Here is an 18,547-nt window from a genome sequence, read left to right as displayed (position 1 = left end):
TACCTTCCCGCCGGAGCGGTACCTATTTATCTACTTGCACTTTGACATGCTTTCGAACTGCTAGGTTGGCAGGAGGAGGGACCGAACAACAGGAGCTCACCCCGTCGCGGGGATTCGAACCGCTGACCTTCTGATCGGCAAGCCCTAGGCTCTGTGGTTTAACCCACAGCGCCACCTGTGCCCCCAATAAACAATGAACTGTGCTATAAAATAAATAAGACAGTATTGTAGAGGATAACAATGAAAATGTTTTCTTACCTGCGCTGGAGATAGTCCTTGTTTTTAATGGGGGGCTTTTATCCATTTCCGCAGTCGCACAATCAATCAATCAGTAGCTGAACTGAGCTCCACACAGTCACAAAAACAAATTAACCGAAAAAGCCTCAAAAATAAATAGCAAAAACAAAAGTGGCAAACTTAATCCGTTCCGGAAGTCCGTTTGACTTCCGAAATGTTCGAAAACCAAGGCGCAGCTTCCGATTGGTGCAGGCGCCCCGGAAACTATAGCCAACAGCCGCATCGGACGTTCAGCTTCCAACAAACGTTCGAAAACCGGAACACTTACTTCCGGGTTTTCGGCGTTTGGGAACCAAGGCGTTTGAGAACCAAGGCACCACTGAAAATGAGCTGCCCAAACGATAATAAGAATTCTTCTCTTTCTCTGGTAGAATGTGGTCAGTCGAGTGGTCGGCCTCCCGCTGGTCAGTTCGACCTTCGACATGGTCTCCTCGGCTTACGCCTCCACAAAAGAGACCCACCCCTACCTGAAGTCCGTCTGCGACGTGGCAGAGAAGAGTGTGAAGACCCTCACGGCGGCGGCCGTTGGCGGCGCCCAACCTCTCCTGACGAAGCTGGAGCCTCAGAGTGGGTGACGCTGTCGAATTGCTGTTTTGTTGCATGCCTTGTGTCGCGCTGAGGTTGAGAAACTGTGGCACGTACCCTCGCCTCCTCACTGTATGCTTAAAGCGCAGGGCGTTCCCCCAGAGGATCCTGGGAACTGTAGTTTGCACCTCGCCACTGGCAAACTATGTTTCCCAGGAATCTTTCGCGGGGGAAGGGAGTCGCATGCTTTTAATATGTTTTCGGTGCATGGCGTGACACAAAAAGAAGGATCTCGTAGGTCACACCCATATATATATATTTATTAGTTTTTTAACATATCATTTTCAACAGTAATTAAACATACTTTTACATCTTCTTCAAATTTTTGACTTCAATCCTGTCTGGAAATTTTCCAATCTAATCTCTCAGTATGCATTTCTTATCTTCCCTATTACATTTCAAACTCATAACCAACATCTCTCTCTTTTTCCACTTTGTAACACTTCATATATTTCTCCTTACAAAACTTCTTGTAGTCCTACTAGCGTAATTTGTTGGTTACAGTTGCTCTTCAAATAATTCAGATACTTCTTCCAATCTTCTGTGAATCTCTGGTCCCGCAGGTTTCAAATCCTTCCTGTCATTTTGTCCAATTCTGCATAGTCCATTAATTTCGTCTGCCATTCTTCTTTCGTCAAGATTTCTTCTTGCTTCCATTTCTGGGCTAACAATACTCTCTTCTAAATCCGGCCCGCGGATGGTCATGAATCGGCCTGTTTTTACATGAGAAGAACGTGTGCTTTTATTTAAAATGCATCTCTGGGTTATTTGTGGGGCATAGGAATTCGTTCATTATTTTTTTCAAAATATAGTCCGGACCCCCACAAGGTCTGAGGGACAGTGGACCGGCCCCCTGCTGGAAAAGTTTGCTGGCCCCTGCTCTGGAGGGTCAGCCGGTCTCCCCAAAACGGCTTTATTGGGGCCAACCATAACGTTGCACATTGTGAGCAAGCCTTTGTATTCTTCAGATGTTGAACAAAGTAGGGACAAAGACTGTCCTCTCCAAGCAGGCACCCAGTTCCGGACCAAAACCTTATTCAGCCAACTCCCCGGCTTCTCGGCTTTCATAGAATCATAGAGTTGGAAGAGACCCCAAGGGCCATCGAGTCCAACCCCCTGCCAAGCAGGAAACCCCATCAGAGCACTCCTGGTTGTCAAGCCTCTGCTTAAAGACCTCCAAAGAAGGAGACTCCACCACACTCCTTGGCAACAAATTCCACTGTCAAACAGCTCTTACTGTCAGGAAGTTCTTCCTAATGTTTAGGTGGAATCTTCTTTCTTGTAGTTTGGATCCATTGCTCCGTGTCCGCTTCTCTGGAGCAGCAGAAAACAACCTTTCTCCCTCCTCTATGTGACATCCTTTTATATATTTGAACATGGCTATCATATCCCCCCTTAACCTCCTCTTCTCCAGGCTAAACATGCCCAGCTCCCTTAGCCGTTCCTCATAAGGCATCGTTTCCAGGCCTTTGACCATTTGGGTTGCCCTCCTCTGGACACGTTCCAGTTTGTCAGTGTCCTTCTTGAACTGTGGTGCCCAGAACTGGACACAGTGCTCCAGGTGAGGTCTGACCAGAGCAGAATACAGTGGCACTATTACTTCCCTTGATCTAGATGCTATACTCCTTCACTAGGCATTGGGCACCCATGAGGTCTAGCAGCTTGGCAAGGCTTTACCGAAAATCCCCCCAAAAGCAGTTCCCTGGCCACTGCTGCCAAGATGGCCTGCATGCATTCCCGGGTTGTCCTGTCCCCGCATCGCAGGTTTTTGGAAGCTAGCGATATAATCTCTGTGTCTTTTTAGTTGCAACGGCCAACGAGTATGCTTGCAAAGGGTTGGACAAATTGGAAGAGAAACTGCCTATTTTGCAGCAGCCGTCAGAGAAGGTTGGTATTTTTTTTCTTCTTTCCCGACATGTTCTGCTCAGTGGTACATTATCTGCGCTGAATGCAGAAAGTTCAATTCCAGGTTCCCTAAAACCACGGACAGCTGCCAATCAGTGTAGACAGTACTGTACTCAGTGGACCTCTGATCTGATTTTTCCTATGTATTTAAATCTGCCCTTTTTATATACAGTGGTACCTTGGTTCTCAAACTTAATCCGTTCCGGGTGTCCGTTCCAAAACCAAAGCGTTCCAAAACCGAGGCACGCTTTCCCATAGAAAGTCATGCAAAACGGATTAATCCGTTCCAGACTTTTAAAAACAACCCCTAAAACAGCAAGTTAACATGAATTTTACTACCTAACAAGACCACCGATCCATAAAACGAGAGCAACCAACGATGTACTGCAGTCACACAATCAATGCATCGGTAGCTGGACTGGGTTCCACACAGTCACAAAAACTAAAGAAACGCAAAAACAGAAAGGCGAAATAAATAGCGAAAACAGACAGACCTCAGCGTAACACTCAAAACGGAGCACGTTCGGCTTCCGAAAAATATTCGCAAAGCAGAACACTTACTTCCGGGTTTGCAGTTTTGGGGTTCCAAGTTGTTTGAGAACCAAGGCGTTTGAGGACCAGGGTACCACTGTAATCATGGGGACTAGAAACCTGCATTGTTTTTTAGAAGAGCCACAGCTCATTGGAAGTCCACCTGCTATCTCCCCCTGCCTGAAACCCTAGCTGAGAGCTAGCAGAGCAGTTCTAGCTAAAAGCTGGTCAAACAAAGAAGGAAGTCAAAAAGAGGGAGGTGTGCTGCGTGGCTCGTCCTGTTATTACCTGGACAGGTAAGGTCACGCCCACCTTCTATCACATGCAAAAGGAAGGATGCTCCAACCAGGAGGAACAGGAAGTTTCGACTGGCTGGACCTAACATTCCCTCGCATGTCTAGGATTACAAAGGGTGCTGTACTTGACTGCCTCTCATGGATCACATCCCATAATGTAAACAGCAACCTGCTTTATGTGTTCTGTTGCACAGCAAGATTCTGCTGGTGCAGAACTCTTAACTCGTGGCCATGTTCGAAAAACACTTGGAGCTGGAATGTCAGGAACACGCCGTCGTATTTTATCTTGCAGAGTAGAGACCGACTCTCGCATGATGGGAACTTATCCCTGTCTGTGACGTAGGATTGCTTCTCCCCACAGCCTAGGGGGCACAATACTTGCCTGACCCTGGACACTAGCAAACCCCCTCTGCGCCACTGCTAAAGACTGAAATGGAAACATCCAACCATTTCTGCCGCATTTGCCAGAGTGAAACCTCCTGTCTGGTGCAAACTTTGGTGCATAGCATTTTGCTCACAATTTTCCAGGTGGTCGCAGACACGAAGGAGCTGGTCTCCACCAAAGTGACTGGGGCGCGGGACACTGTCTCCGGTACCCTCAACGGGGCGAAGGATGCTGTGGCCGGCGGCGTGAGCGGAGTGGTGGAAATGGCCAAAGGGGCAGTACACGGCGGCGTGGAGATGACCAGATCGGTGGTGGCTGGCAGTGTGAACACCGTCCTGGGGTCCAGAGTGGGTCAAATGGTCACCACTGGCATGGATGTGGTCCTGGGCAAGTCTGAAGAGCTGGTGGACCATTATCTCCCGATGACGGACAAAGAACTGGGTAGGTATCATCCTCGTGAAGAGGATTCCTTTATTCGTATCATTCGTTAAATTTATAGGCTGCCCTCTCTCCCAAAGTTACTCAGGGCAGCAAACACACAGGCAGTCAAGCAATAAAATATATTAAAAACCAATTCCTGGACAAATGCAGACTGGGAAAGATACCTGCTTTCGGTTTTTTGCCAATTTTTTTTTGATTTTCAAAAAAAAATCACAAATCAACACCAAATTAATTCAGATTTAAAAGTTGACCTCCCACTCTGCTCTTTAATGTTTCACTTCCCTCCCTCCCTTGCTGCTCAGTGTTACATACATTTCCAAATTACCGTTTTTTTTGCTCTATAAGACTCACTTTTCCCCTCCTAAAAAGTAAGGGGAAATGTGTGTGTGTCTTATGGAGCGAATGCAGGCTGCGCAGCTATCCCAGAAGCCAGAACAGCAAGAGGGATTGCTGCTTTCGCTGCACAGCGATCCCTCTTGCTGTTGTGGCTTCTGAGATTCAGAATTTTTTTTTCTTGTTTTCCTCCTCCAAAAACTAGGTGCGTCTTGTGGTCTGGTGCGCCTTATAGAACGAAAAATATGGTACATTTCAAGAACTTAAAATATTTGAGCATTTTATCCTTATTTTTTTCCCGATTTTCCTCCACTGCTTTCTGTTTTCTTGATGGACCTCTGTGCTCGCCAATTATCTGCACATTGTTTTTACGTATGCCGCTCAGAAATAATTAAGTGGTTAGTTAGATGTTTTAAATAAATATTTAGAAGATGAGAGAGAGCGCGCGCATCTGCCTGATATTTAACAGGAGGGGTTTACATTAATCATACTATATTTATTTATACCCTCCTGTGTGAACGGTTACTCTGTGCTCACCATGAACCGGGATGTCACCAGTTGGTCCTAGAGGTCTCAAGTCCCTGATGGGCAGAGTAGGGACTGCCTCTCACATGGTGGGAACTTTCCCCTGAACTTTCCCTTTTCTGCCGCATTTGCCAGAGTGAAACCTCCCGTCTGGTGCAAACTTCTGTGCATAGCATTTTAAGTACTAGGCCTTCAAACATAGCGTTTTGTGCATATTAAACTGATACCTTTAACACCATCATAACCATAACCACCACCACTCTCTCATTCCCAGCTGAACTCGCTACCTCCGTCGAGGGTTTTGAAATCGCCACCGTGGAGCAGCAGAAGGAGCAAAGGGGCTACTTTGTGCGCCTGGGGTCTCTCTCGGCCAAACTCCGTCACCGAGCCTACCAGCACTCTCTGGGCAAGCTGAGGGATGCCAAGCAGAGTACCCAAGATGCCCTCGCCCAGCTGCACCAAACCATCGAGCTGGTAAGAATGCCCTGGAAACAGATCCAGAACCTTTTATTTCTAATCTATACTCTACGCACTCCTTAACTGGGCCGGGGCTGCTTAGGTCTGGGGTGGCGGACATGTGATTTATTGGGATATTTTGCTATTGTGTATTTTGTGGGGGGTTATGCTGCAAACCACCCTATGCACTTAATAAATAATAGTGGTTTACAGATCGAGAAGCGCCCATTGGCTGAGCTGCTATGATGTCACGTAAGGCACATTTCAGCTGCCCAGGGTGAAGTTCCACCGATGCAATGTGGCAAATGATTAGAGGGGTTGGATTGAATGGGTAGCAGACGCACGGGATCTAGGGCATAAAGGAGAGCTTGCCAGAACAGGCCAGTGGTCTAGTGATCACCCAGATTCTTCTGGGAATCTGGCAAGCAGGGCACAAGCACAACAGCAGTTTCTGATTCCCTGAAACCAGTATTCCGAGCCCTGCCACATCTGATGGTGGATGTGGAACACAGCCATCGTCCCTACGATCTGCTGATTGCCTTCTGGTCCATGAATTTGTCCTGTCCACAACCCTTTTTTAAAGCCACCCAAGGTACTGGCTGTCATGGCCTCCTGTGGCAGAGAGTTCCGCAGTTCAGTTGTCAGAATAAGGACTTCCTTTTGCCCGCCCTTTCTCTTCCAACACCCAGCTTCGTGGGGTGCCCACTGCCCTCTAATGTTGCGAGAGAAGCTCTCCTCTGCCCACGTTTGGGGCACCGCGGTGGGTTGGGGACAGAGGTTCGGAGCTTGGCGGGATGGCATGTGCACTGGGCGGCTGGAATGAAGTGAGATTTAACCAGGCGATGTTTGAGGACCCTGGTGAAAACAACCGTATGGACCGCAGAGACGTTGGAGTTAGTAAGCAATGGCTGCATTGCATGGAGGCATAAAACAATTCTCCATCCACATCAGGCCTTGTCTATACATAACTCGGAGCGCAGTGCTGATGACGTCGAGGTTGCAGGTTCAATCTGCCGCATTCGCCAGAGTGAAACCTTTTGAAACGGATGATCTTTGGGGTTCTGCCCAACTCCACGATTCTATAAAAGGTGCAGGGGAACCTGTTGCCCTCCAGACGTTGCAGAACTACAGCTCCCATTGTCCTGGGCCATTCTGGCTGAGGCTGATGGGAGTTGTAGTCCCACGCCATCTCGAGAGCCGAAGGGTTCTTCTTGACCTGTAAGCAATAGCCGGTGCAGGAGAACGAACGACTGGGTTTTTATTTTATTTTTTTAAACGAAAAGAAAAGCAAGCTTCTGGTGTGGTCCCCCTCCCCCCTTTCTTGTCCCTTGTCAGATGGAACATGTCAAACAGGGAGTGGACCACAAGGTACATGGCGGCCAAGAGAAGCTGCATCAGATGTGGCTGGATTGGAACCAGAAGCAAGCTCAAAGCGATGAGCAACAGCACTCCTTGGTGCGGCCAGAGGTAGCTCCTCCCTTTCTCTCCGGGGGGGGGGGGAGACCAGCCCCTTCTAAAAACGAATGACCAGTTACCCACCTCCCACCCCAAGAAAGATCCCTTGAGACACAACCCTGCGATCAAGAATCTGATGCTGTACACCAGGGGTCAGCAAACGTTTTCAGTACAGTGGTGCCCCGCAAGACGAACGCCTCACAAGACGGAAAACCCGCTAGACGAAAGGGTTTTCCGTTTTGGAGGCGCTTCGCAAAACGAATTTCCCTATGGGCTTGCTTCGCAAGACGAAAAAATCTTGCGTCCCCCCGCGGGGTTTTTCTGCTTTTCCCCCCCTTTTCCTAAGCCACTAAGCCGCTTAACAGCTGATCTGCTAAGCCGCTTAACAGCTGATCTGCTAAGCCGCTTAACAGCTGATCTGCTAAGCCGCTTAACAGCTGATCCGCTAAGCCGCTTATCAGCTGATCCGCTAAGCCCGCTAAGCCGCTAATAGCGCTAATCTGCTAAGCCACTAATGGGCTTGCTTCGCAAGACAAAAAAACCGCTAGACGAAGAGAATCGCGGAACGGATTCTTTTCGTCTTGCAAGGCACCACTGTATTATTTCCTTACCTGCGCTGGTGATAGTCCTTGTTTCGATGGGGGGCTTTTAACCATTGCCGCAGTCGCACAATCAATCCATCAGTAGCTGAACTGGGTTCCGCACAGTCACAGAAATAAACTACCGTATTTTTTGCTCTATAAGACTCACTTTTCCCCTCCTAAAAAGTAAGGGGAAATGTGTGTGCGTCTTATGGAGCGAATGCAGGCTGCGCAGCTATCCCAGAAGCCAGAACAGCAAGAGGGATTGCTGCTTTCACTGCGCAGCGATCCCTCTTGCTGTTGTGGCTTCTGAGATTCAGAATATTTTTTTTCTTGTTTTCCTCCTCCAAAAACTAGGTGCGTCTTGTGGTCTGGTGCGTCTTATTGAGCGGAAAATACAGTAACCAAAAAAGCCTCAAAAACACAAAATAAATGGCAAAAACAAAAGCACCAGACTTAATCCGTTCCGGAAGTCTGTTTGACTTCTGAAATGTTCAAAAACCAAGGCGCGGCTTCCGATTGGTGCAGGCGCCCCGGAAACCATAGCCGACAGCCGCATCGGACATTCGGCTTCTGACAAATGTTCGAAACCTGGAACACTTCCGTCCGGGTTTCCAGTGTTTGAGAACCAAGGTACCACTGTAGATTTTGAACAAAGGCCTCTTGAGGTGGAAGTAATGCTGGTTTCTAAAGGGGGGGGACTTTGCGCAAGGTTGCCAACGCGGTTCCTTGTTTCTCACGGAGGACCTTAAGGTCCACAAATAGCAACACCCTAGAGGTCCCTAAGGAAGTCAGATTAGCCTCAACCAGAGCCAGGGCCTTTTCAACACTGGCCCCAGCCTGGTGGAACGCTCTGCCTCATGAGACCAGGGCCCTGCAGGATCTGATTTCTTTCCGCAGGGCCTGTAAGACAGAGTTGTTCCACCAGGCCTTTGACTTGGAATCAATTTGATTCCCTCCCCCTCTTTTCTTTTTTCCCTTCTCCTCCTGTGATGAGGCTGCATTTTAATGCTTTAATTGTTTTAATGTTGTATAGTGGTACCTCGGATTACATACGCTTCAGGTAACACACTCCACTAACCCAGAAATAGTGCTTCAGGTTCAGAACTTTGCTTCAGGATGAGAACAGAAATCGTGCTGCGGCGGCAGCGGGAGGCCCCATTAGCTAAAGTGGCGCTTCAGGTTAAGAACAGTTTCGGGTTAAGTACGGACCTCTGGAACGAATTAAGTCCTTAACCCGAGGTACCACTGTATTTTAATCTTGTTTTTTAAGTTGTATTTCAATCACCTTGTTTTTATTATTGGTTGTTAGCCGCCCTGAGCCCCGTCTTGGCTGGGGTGGGTGGGGTATAAATAAAATTTATTATTATTATTATTATTATTATTATTATTATTATTAATTATTATTCTCCTAGGTGGAATCCCAGTCTCTCGCCCTGCTCAGAGGCCTCACCCAGCAGTTGCAGCTCTCCTGCGTCACCCTCATGTCCAGCGTCCAAGGCCTTCCCTCCGGCATCCAGGACAGAGTCCAGCAGGTCCGCCAAACCGTTGAGGGTCTCCATTCCTCATTCTCCGGGGCTCGCTCCTTCCAAGACGTGCCGGCCGCCCTCCTGAGCCAGAGCCGCGAGAGGATCGCCAAGGCGCGCAGCTCGATGGATGAAATGTTGGACTACGTCGTTCAAAACGTCCCCCTCCCGTGGGTGGTGGGGCCCTTTGCGCCCAACCTGGTGGAGCTTCCAGATGTGCCGCGGACCGATGGCGAGGCGGCAGAGGGAGTTGGCTCCCAGGCCCAGGAAGACCCCGCCGAAAAGCCTAAGACCCCGCAAAAGGAGCCCTCCGAACCGGAGAAGGAACTTTAGATCTTCCACGCTGTGCTTTTCGGAAATCTGCGGCGGCTGCAGAGAATCCTTGGGAACCGTAGTATTGCAAGGAAGTTGAGAATACCGAACCTGTAGCCCTCCAGATGTTGTGGCTCTTGGCTCCCAGCACATCTGGAGGACCATAGGTTCCCCGTCTCAAAGACCTGGTGCTTTTTTATTTTCTTCTTGCAGAACTACAGTTCCCAGGGGTTTCTGGGCGCGCAGAGGTTCAAACAGCACCTGTTGTAATTTGGGTGTGCCTTTTTGGAATGCTGAATGGTGGCGGCAACGAGAAAATGGTCTGAATGGTGACCTGCTTTGTGTGTTTGTGTGTTTGACGAATACATCTCCCATCCTCTAGAAAGAGAATATTGTCCTATTCCCCCACTGCCACTACTTAGTCCCTTGCAAATAGCTCAGAACTCTGAAATTTTGAAATGGAAGGAGAAGGGGCCTTGGGTAAGTTACTTACCCAATCTGGGGGCCACTAGAATTTTTGGAATTTACTATTCAAAAAAAAAAAAAAGGAGAGAAAAATGGTTTTCTCAAGCTAAGTTCTACTCAAGAGTTAACCGACTGGAATTAACGGTCCGAAGCAATGGGTTGCTTCTACTGCTGGCCCTACTCCCGAGTAGACCCGTGCCCAGCACGTCATGGTTCTACTTCCGAGTAGGACTGACAGTGGCTGCAAACCTCTTGAAACGACTGAAGCAAGTGAGCTACGGGCATTATTTTCAGCTAGTCTACTCTTGAGTAAGACTAACACTGGCCATGATCTAACACGGAATCGTAGAATTGTACAGTTGGAAGGGACCCAGCTCTCTGCAACGCAGGAAACTTTTGCCCAACATGGGATTCGAACCCACAACCTCTGGAATTAGGGGGTCTTATGCCCTAATGACTGAGCTATCCATGTGTGCCCTGTAAATCTTGGTTTCCTAGATTTAGATTCAGGAAATCCCAATGCTTTTAACGTAGGTTTGAACTATTGTTTTAACTATTAGTGAAATGTCTCCTCCTTCACTCTTGCCCTACCCGGTTGTGGCTTTCAGTTTTTGACAATATTTCTCTTCCTTACCCCCCCTCCTCAATTTCTCAAGTTTCTTCCCAATGCCATGGGGGTGAAAAAAAGACCCCACCCCGCTCTTAATGTGGTTCCAGCATGAATCTTGCCTGGCCTTCGTTGGTGGCCTTTCTTTTGTAACACCACAATTCCTCTAGTCTTGCTGCTGCCCTCTGGGGTGGGAAACTGCTCTTTAGTGCTCATTCAGAGCAAACAGCCGTTCAGGTTTCCAGTGGGTTGCTGTTTGTTCCTATTTCGAGCTAAAGAGCAGGGTTTGTTTTTTTTTTTCTGGGAAAGGAGAAGGACAAGGAGGCAACCACTTGGAACTGTCCGAGCGCAGGTCAAGAGGAACTTTGGGTGAGCCCTGGAATCAACGCCTGAAGTGCCGCTAACGTTTTTGTACCTCCGTAGAATTGTTTTACTTCCAGAATAAAGAAATGACTTCTTTTGAGCTGTGGATCTCTTAGCGGTCTTTGATACCATCGACCAGGGTCTCCACCTGGACTGTCCAGGATGATGATGATGATAATGATAATAATAATAATAATAATAATAATAATAATAATAATAATAATAACAATTTTATTATTTTTACACTGTCCAGCTTCCCACAAATAAAAAAGCATAATAAAACATCAAGCATTAAAAGCCTCCTGATAAAGGGCTACCTTCAGGTGTCTTCTAAAAGTCATGTCGTTCTTTATCTCCTTGACATCTGACGGGAGGGCATTCCAGAGGGAGGGTGCCACTACTGAGAAGGCCCTCTGCCTGGTTCCGTGTTACCTCACCTCTCGCAGTGAGAGAACCACCAGAAGGCCTTCAGAGCTGGACCTCAGTGTCCGGGCTGAACGATGGGGGTGGAGACACTCCTTCAGGTATACTGGGCCAAGGCCGTTGAGGGCTTTCAAGGTCAGCACCAACACTTTGAATTGTGCTCAGAAACGACCTGGGAGCCAATGAAGGTCTTTCAGGACCTGTGTTATATGGTCCTGGCTGCTGCCCCCTGTCACCAGTCTGGCAGCCACGTTCTTAGTTGTCATGTCTGAGTCACCTTTCAAGGTGGCCCCACAAAGAGCGCATTGCAGTAGTCCAAGCAGGAGATAACCAGAGCAGGGACCACTCTGGGAAAGAGTGCGCAGACAGGCAGGGTCTCATCCAGCATGCCAGATGGTGCTTGTAGATTCAACACTCCTCTCCTGGGTTTTCCAGCAACAGGAATTCAGACTACATATTCAGACTACATTATAAGTCCCTGCCTCATTCGTTTGTTCTTGCGACCATGTTGATGGTCAATAATTATAATAAAAATAATTTATTTCTATGCCACCTATCTGAGTGGGTTGCCCCAGCCACTCTGGGCGGCTCACAACAAGAAATAGTAAAAGCACAATACAAAACTTCCCTGAACAGCTTTATATTTTTAAGAAAAGAATCTCAAAGTGGTTACAAACATACCTCAACGTGTCAGATAAATCAATCCAGAATAAAACGTTGCTGAAGAAAATATACTTTCAAAGCAACGCAATGAACAAAACACATTCTCTTTTTTTTAGTTGCTTTTTATTAAATTTTTCACAAACAAAAATAAAACAATCTTTTACAGTCATCTTATGTCATCTTATTTACACTGCGTGTATTCACACCCAGACTTCCTTCCTTCCCGCTTCGGTTTTCTTAATATATGTCTTCTCTTGTAGATTCTTATTCACCTTCCATACACATCACAGGATTTATATCAACCCTGCTGTAGTTTTTAAACTTAGAATCATAGAATCATAGAGTTGGAAGAGACCCCAAGGGCCATCGAGTCCAACCCCCTGCCAAGCAGGAAACACCATCAGAGCACTCCTGACATATGGTTGTCAAGCCTCTGCTTCAAGACCTCCAAAGAAGGAGACTCCACCCCACTCCTTGGCAGCAAATTCCACTGTCCAACAGCTCTTACTGTCAGGAAGTTCTTCCTAATGTTTAGGTGGAATCTTCTTTCTTGTAGTTTGGATCCATTGCTCCGTGTCCGCTTCTCTGGAGCAGCAGAAAACAACCTTTCTCCCTCCTCTAGGTGACATCCTTTTATATATTTGAACATGGCTATCATATCACCCCTTAACCTCCTCTTCTCCAGGCTAAACATGCCCAGCTCCCTTAGCTGTTCCTCATAAGGCATCGTTTCCAGGCCTTTGACCATTTTGGTTGCCCTCCTCTGGACATGTTCCAGTTTGTCAGTGTCCTTCTTGAACTGTGGTGCCCAGTTACATCTACAGTTACATCTTATATATGCCACAAATTTACCCCACTCTTCTTCAAACTTTGTCCCTTTTTGGTCTCGAATTCTGTAGGTTATTTTAGCTAATTCTGTATACTCAAAAAATTTAGCCTGCCATTCCATTATCGTTGGGGTCTCCTGTAATTTCCATTTTTGAGCTACCAGTATTCTAGCTGCTGGAGTAGCATATTGGAATAATTTATGGTCCTCCTTAACTTCCTCCCCTATGATCCCTAATAGAAAAGCTTCCGGTTTTTTGGGGGAATGTGTACTTAAGAAGTTTCTTCAGTTCATTATATATTAAATCCCTCCAAAAATTCATCTTTTCACACTCCCACCACATGTGGTAGAGATCCCCATCTTTTACAAAAAACACATTCTCTTAAATGTTTTCAAAATAAAATATTATGAAGAGGTCGAGCGCAGAATGCTCATTGAACGCAGCAAAGTTAAAACGCACACAATATTTCGCTTAAATATTTTGATTTTTAAAAGATATTTAATGAAGTTTCAAAAGTTTCACTTAAATATTTTGAAATGAAACTTTGCTGAAGGTCTTCCCTGGCTTCTTCCACAGCGCCTACTTTCGTAGCTGGAGTCAGTCCGGGTCCCACCCTCCCAGCCCAGTAAGAAAAGCTTGCAAGGCAAGGAGAAGTCCTGCGAGACTCACATCTAAAATTATGGCCAAGTCTCTCTTCTGGAAGGACTCTTGTGCCTTTTGTACGCAACATACACAAAGTATTTGAAGTCTCCTCCCATATCACAGCCTCCGCGCCTGTGGGATTTCTGCCTGCAGTGCCACACGTAACACTAGCACCAGGAGTTAGGTAAAGGTAAAAGGACCCCTGACCATTAGGTCCAGTCGTGGCCGACTCTGGGGTTGCAGCGCTCATCTCGCTTTACTGGCCGAGGGAGCCAGCGTACAGCTTCCGGGTCATGTGGCCAGGATGACTAAGCCGCTTCTGGCGAACCAGAGCAGCGCACGGAAACACCATTTACCTTCCCGCCGGAGTGGTACCTATTTATCTACTTGCACTGGCGTGCTTTTGAACTGCTGGGTTGGCAGGAGCTGGGACTGAGCTCACCCCATCGCGGGGACTTGAACCGCCGACCTTCTGATCGGCAAGTCCTAGGCTCTGTGGGTTTAACCCACAGCGCCACCTGCGTCCCAGCACCAGGAGTTATCTCCGGGGTAAAAAGGAATGCTATACAGAAGGTTGTCTCTGAGCATAAGCAGAGTGGCGTTTCCACACTTCCCTGCACTCCACAATTTATCTGTGTCTCTGGGCAGACTGGAGAGCTGCAGTTTCCACCTGAATCATAAGACATGTTTACTCAAAAGCAAGTCCTGCTGTTTTCAAGTGGGGAACTACTCCCAGGGAGATTGTGCCAAGGAATCCAACAGGGCTTATTCCGAATTAAAGGAGGCACAGGATTGCAATTTAAGATTCTCTGCTTTTTTTGCTTATCAGATACACAGTTGTATCAGGAACCATTTTTTAAACTTGATTTTTCAGCAAGAAGGAATGACAGCAGTGCTGTGTGATTTAGCCGCCCCCAAGAAAATGAAGCTGCGAAGGGTTTGCTGCCCCGGTTGGATTTCTGCCTGCCAGTGCTACAGAAGATTGCAACGTCGGCTCCGAATTCGCCCACTTCCACTTTCATTTCCTCCAGCGGGGGTGGAGCTTCACTTTGCTCGTTTTGAACCAAACTTTCAGGAACTGGAGGAAAAAATCGCCTTCTCCCCGACCCTTCCCCCTCTAACCCCACCCACATTCCGGAGCTCACATGATGCCTGTTTGCTTCTGATTGCAGACAACGAGAAAGGGGAGTCACTCCGGAGTATATTAAGAGGTGGGCGCGGGCGTGTCTCTTACAGTTACTGGAGCTGAAACTCCGTCGGACCCATCAGGTGAGCTGAAAGACTTTATAGTTTCTTTCTTTTAATACTATTTCTGAGTCAGTCTTTGTAGGGCTGTAGCTGGATTTGAAATATTTAGCTGCCTGCTGCAAGTTTTGGGGTGATGGCCAGCTTTTTAATTATTATCTCAAAGTCTAGGGATGTAACAGCTTGCTTAGTCCAGGTGTGCTTAAATCGCATTTCCCTGCCCCCACGAAATGCTGGGAACAGCATGCTTTGCAAACTAAAGTTCCCCGGATTTGGGGGGTTGGGGTTAAATGTGCTTTCAGTGTGGGGGAAATGAATGAGTAGGGTTTAAAGAGTAAAGTAGAGGCAGAAAAGCACCCTCTTTTCACATATAGTGTTTTAGAGTTAGAAGAGACCCCAACGGTCATCTAGTCCAACAGGAATCTCAACTGAAGCCCATCAATTGAATTTTATTACAGTGGTACCTCGGGTTAAGTACTTAATTCGTTCCGGAGGTCCGTACTGAACCTGAAACTGTTCTTAACCTGAAGCACCACTTTAGCTAATGGGGTCCCCTGCTGCCGCAACACAATTTCTGTTCTCATCCTGAAGCAAAGTTCTTAACCTGAAGCACTATTTCTGGGTTAGCAGTGTCTGTAACCTGAAGCGTATGTAACCCGAGGTACCACTGTATTTCGGTCAGTGGCGTAGCGTGGGTTGTCAGCACCCGGGGCAAGGCAAGTAATTTGTGCCCCCTAACCCGTGGATTTGCGCCCCCTAACCCCCAGATGTTGCGCCCGGTGCGGCCGGCCCCCCCTGCACCCCCCACGCTACGCCACTGATTTCGGTCACAGACCAGTTCCAGCCCACATACAATATCAAGGAAGTCATAGAACGCGATAGGGATACATTTGAGTTTGCAATTAGGTATAACAGGGACAATACAGATATAGCAACAGTTAAAAAAATATATAAATTAAGACTTAGTCACTAGCATGTGACCTAAAATTATCATTTAAGGCCTTAATCATTATGATAGCACAGCATGTTCCCTAAGTTTTATGGCAATCGCACAGAATTTGGCTACCCTTAACGTCATCTCAGGATCCTTGTCCTCTACCAGGGATTTTAGACATTGAAGTTCGGATTCATTTGGAGATTTTTGCATAGCAGGGGTAATAAATACAGAGCGGAGTAGAAACGGCAGCGTAACAAGGCATGAAACAGTTTCTACCTCCATCAAACCGCCGGGGGAGAGCGCTCTCAAGTGAGACCTTGGGCTGTTATGATTAGTAATTAGGTTAAGGTAAAGGGACCCCTGACCATTAAGTCCAGTCGCGGCCGACTCTGGGGTTGCGGCGCTCATCTCGCTTTATTGGCCGAGGGAGCCGGCGTAAAGCTTCCGGGTCATGTGGCCAGCAGGACTAAGCCGCTTCTGGAGAACCAGAGCAGCGCACAGAAACGCCGTTTCCCTTCCCGCCGGAGCGGTACCTATTTATCTACTTGCGCTTTGACGTGTTTTTGAACTGCTAGGTTGGCAGGAGCAGGGACCAAGCACCCCGTCGTGGGGATTCGACCTTCCGATCGGCAAGTCCTAGGCTCTGTGGTTTAACCCACAGCGCCACCCGCGTCCCATATGATTAGTAATTACTCACTGACAAATATTAACACCAGCTCAAAACAGCTTGCCATCTCAGAAATAAGGCATAAGGATCCCGAATGCCTTGGTACTCAGACGTTTTGGCTCCTGAACGCCGCAAACCCGGATCTTAAAAACAATCAAACATCAAACGTTAAAAACCTCCCTAAACAGGGCTGCCTTCAGATGTCTTCTAAAAGTCAGATACAGTGGTATCTCGGTTTACAAACTTAATCCGTTCCGGAAGTACGTTCTTAAACCGATGTGCGCTTTCCCTAATGAGGCCTCCCGCCCCCGGCGCCCTTCCACTGTTCGCATTCTGTTCTTGGACCGAGGTAAAGTTCACAAACCGGGACACTACTTCCGGTTTTGCGGAGTTCGTAAACAGGACTGTTCTTAAACCGAGGTACCACTGTAGTTTTTTCTTCCCTTGACATCTGATGTTCCACAGGGCGGGCACCACCACCGAGAAGGCCCTCTGCCTGGTTCCCTGCAACCTCCCTTCTCACAGGGAGGGAACCTCCAGAAGGCCCTCGGAGCTGGACCTCAGTTGTCCGGGCTGGACAATGGGGGTGGCTGCAATTGCTTTGTTAAACGTTGGCTATCCAGTTCATCTGTGATGGGTTTTGTCTCTCCAAAGAGAAGTGTGTGATGTCAAAACAGCTCTGCTTGAGTAAATGTTGGGGAGTCTTGCAAAATTTATCTTTTTTGGGTGAAGGTTGCAGTCCTTCCCATCTCAGAAAATGTGGTAAGAGTAGTTGTCTACGCGTACAGATTTGTCTTGCCAAACAAAGAACCTCTGAGTTGGAGGTTATTTGCCAAGCCAGCCCACCTCCCAAAAGCAAAGGATTCTGGGGAGCCTTTATACAGAGTTAGGCCATTGGGTCTTACGACACCCAATGGCATCAACTCTCCAGGGTTCGAGGCTGCAACCGGGGATGTCTGGATTCGTACTCGTGACCTTCGGCGTCCAAAGCCAATTCTGCTCTGCTGAATTTACATCGCTTCTCTAGAACTCCTGAGTGGCTCACAAGTGATTCATTGCCTTTTGGAGTCTGTTAGGTTCAGTACTCAAATCAAATCATATAGAGCAAGGCTGGAAAACAGAGTTGGCATTTTGCAAAAAATAAAATAAAATAAAAATAAATAATAACTAAAATAAAATAAAAAATATAATATAATATAATATAATATAATATAATATAATATAATATAATATAATATAATATAATATAATATAATATAATATAATATAATATAATATAATATAATAAAATGCCTAGTGCCAGATTTAAGACCTCTGCTCCACGCAGGGTGGATTTGATTTAAATCAAATTGATTTAAATCACTAGTCTGTAAAACTTGATTTAGATAAGTATTTTATTTTTTTTACAGAAAGACTCATTCTTGCTGCTATAATCTTGATTATTTCCAAGCTTTCATTTTTGGAACAATAAATTTTCAGAGCGGTTTTTACAGTTATATCAAAAATTACCCGTTTGGTTATACTATTAGAAATACATAGACAGGCAATTATGAAATTATTGCGAGGTTTAATAAGTTGACTGTTTATACTTGGCCAACTTTTCTGCTGTACTTTGTTAGAAGGAGAAAAACAATCATTCCCTTCATAACAATTTAAACAATTTATTTAACTAAAACAGTAACATTATGGCAAAGGTATGCATGTTTGTTAACTGATGTGGTTAAACAATTTTTTTTTAAAAAAACGTAGACTGAGTTTTAGCACACGTGAAAAACTTAAGACAAATCCTTATTTCTTGATGAATAGCCTTTGGACTATAATGTAACTTAGAGAAAATCTTTTTGCTCCAAAAGCATTTTATTTTAAAAATCCAGTTTTTAAAAAAACAGATTTAATTTTTTTTAAAAAAATAAATTTATTTATTGATTTTTATCCACCCTGACCCCAAAGCACATCTTTCCCTATGTGGTGCACAGATTTGCAACTCAGAAACCTTGAGCCAAGTCCAGCCCCATGGCCTTGTCCTCTGTCAAGGAAAAGAGGGGGTGTCTTTATTTTCTTTTTGCAAAGAGACTTGTCA

At 46.5% G+C, this 18,547-nt stretch overlaps 1 protein-coding gene across 5 annotated transcripts in view; it reads left to right on the top strand.

Moving 5' to 3' along the window:
- Nucleotides 1-18,547, top strand: part of LOC309360809 (perilipin-3-like) — a 43,218-nt gene that overhangs the window by 10,382 nt on the left and 14,289 nt on the right. For 3 of the 5 annotated variants that reach the window (XM_081895714.1, XM_081895712.1, XM_081895715.1), the window contains exon 1: nucleotides 14,731-14,887. Coding sequence is in view for 2 of the 5 variants with exons in the window: in XM_081895713.1 (XP_081751839.1) it covers nucleotides 669-864; nucleotides 2,687-2,769; nucleotides 4,143-4,440; nucleotides 5,573-5,772 (777 nt within the window). In the remaining 3 variants the exon portion in view is untranslated. Of the gene's footprint in view, nucleotides 1-668; nucleotides 865-2,686; nucleotides 2,770-4,142; nucleotides 4,441-5,572; nucleotides 5,773-14,730; nucleotides 14,888-18,547 lie in introns of those variants that run through there. The other 2 variants (XM_081895713.1, XM_081895711.1) reach the window with 1 other exon arrangement.

The sequence above is a fragment of the Podarcis melisellensis genome (assembly GCF_964234715.1).
Source record: "Podarcis melisellensis genome assembly, chromosome: 18".
In the NCBI taxonomy this organism is placed as follows: domain Eukaryota; kingdom Metazoa; phylum Chordata; class Lepidosauria; order Squamata; family Lacertidae; genus Podarcis; species Podarcis melisellensis.
This window is presented reverse-complemented; position numbering and strand designations above follow the sequence as displayed.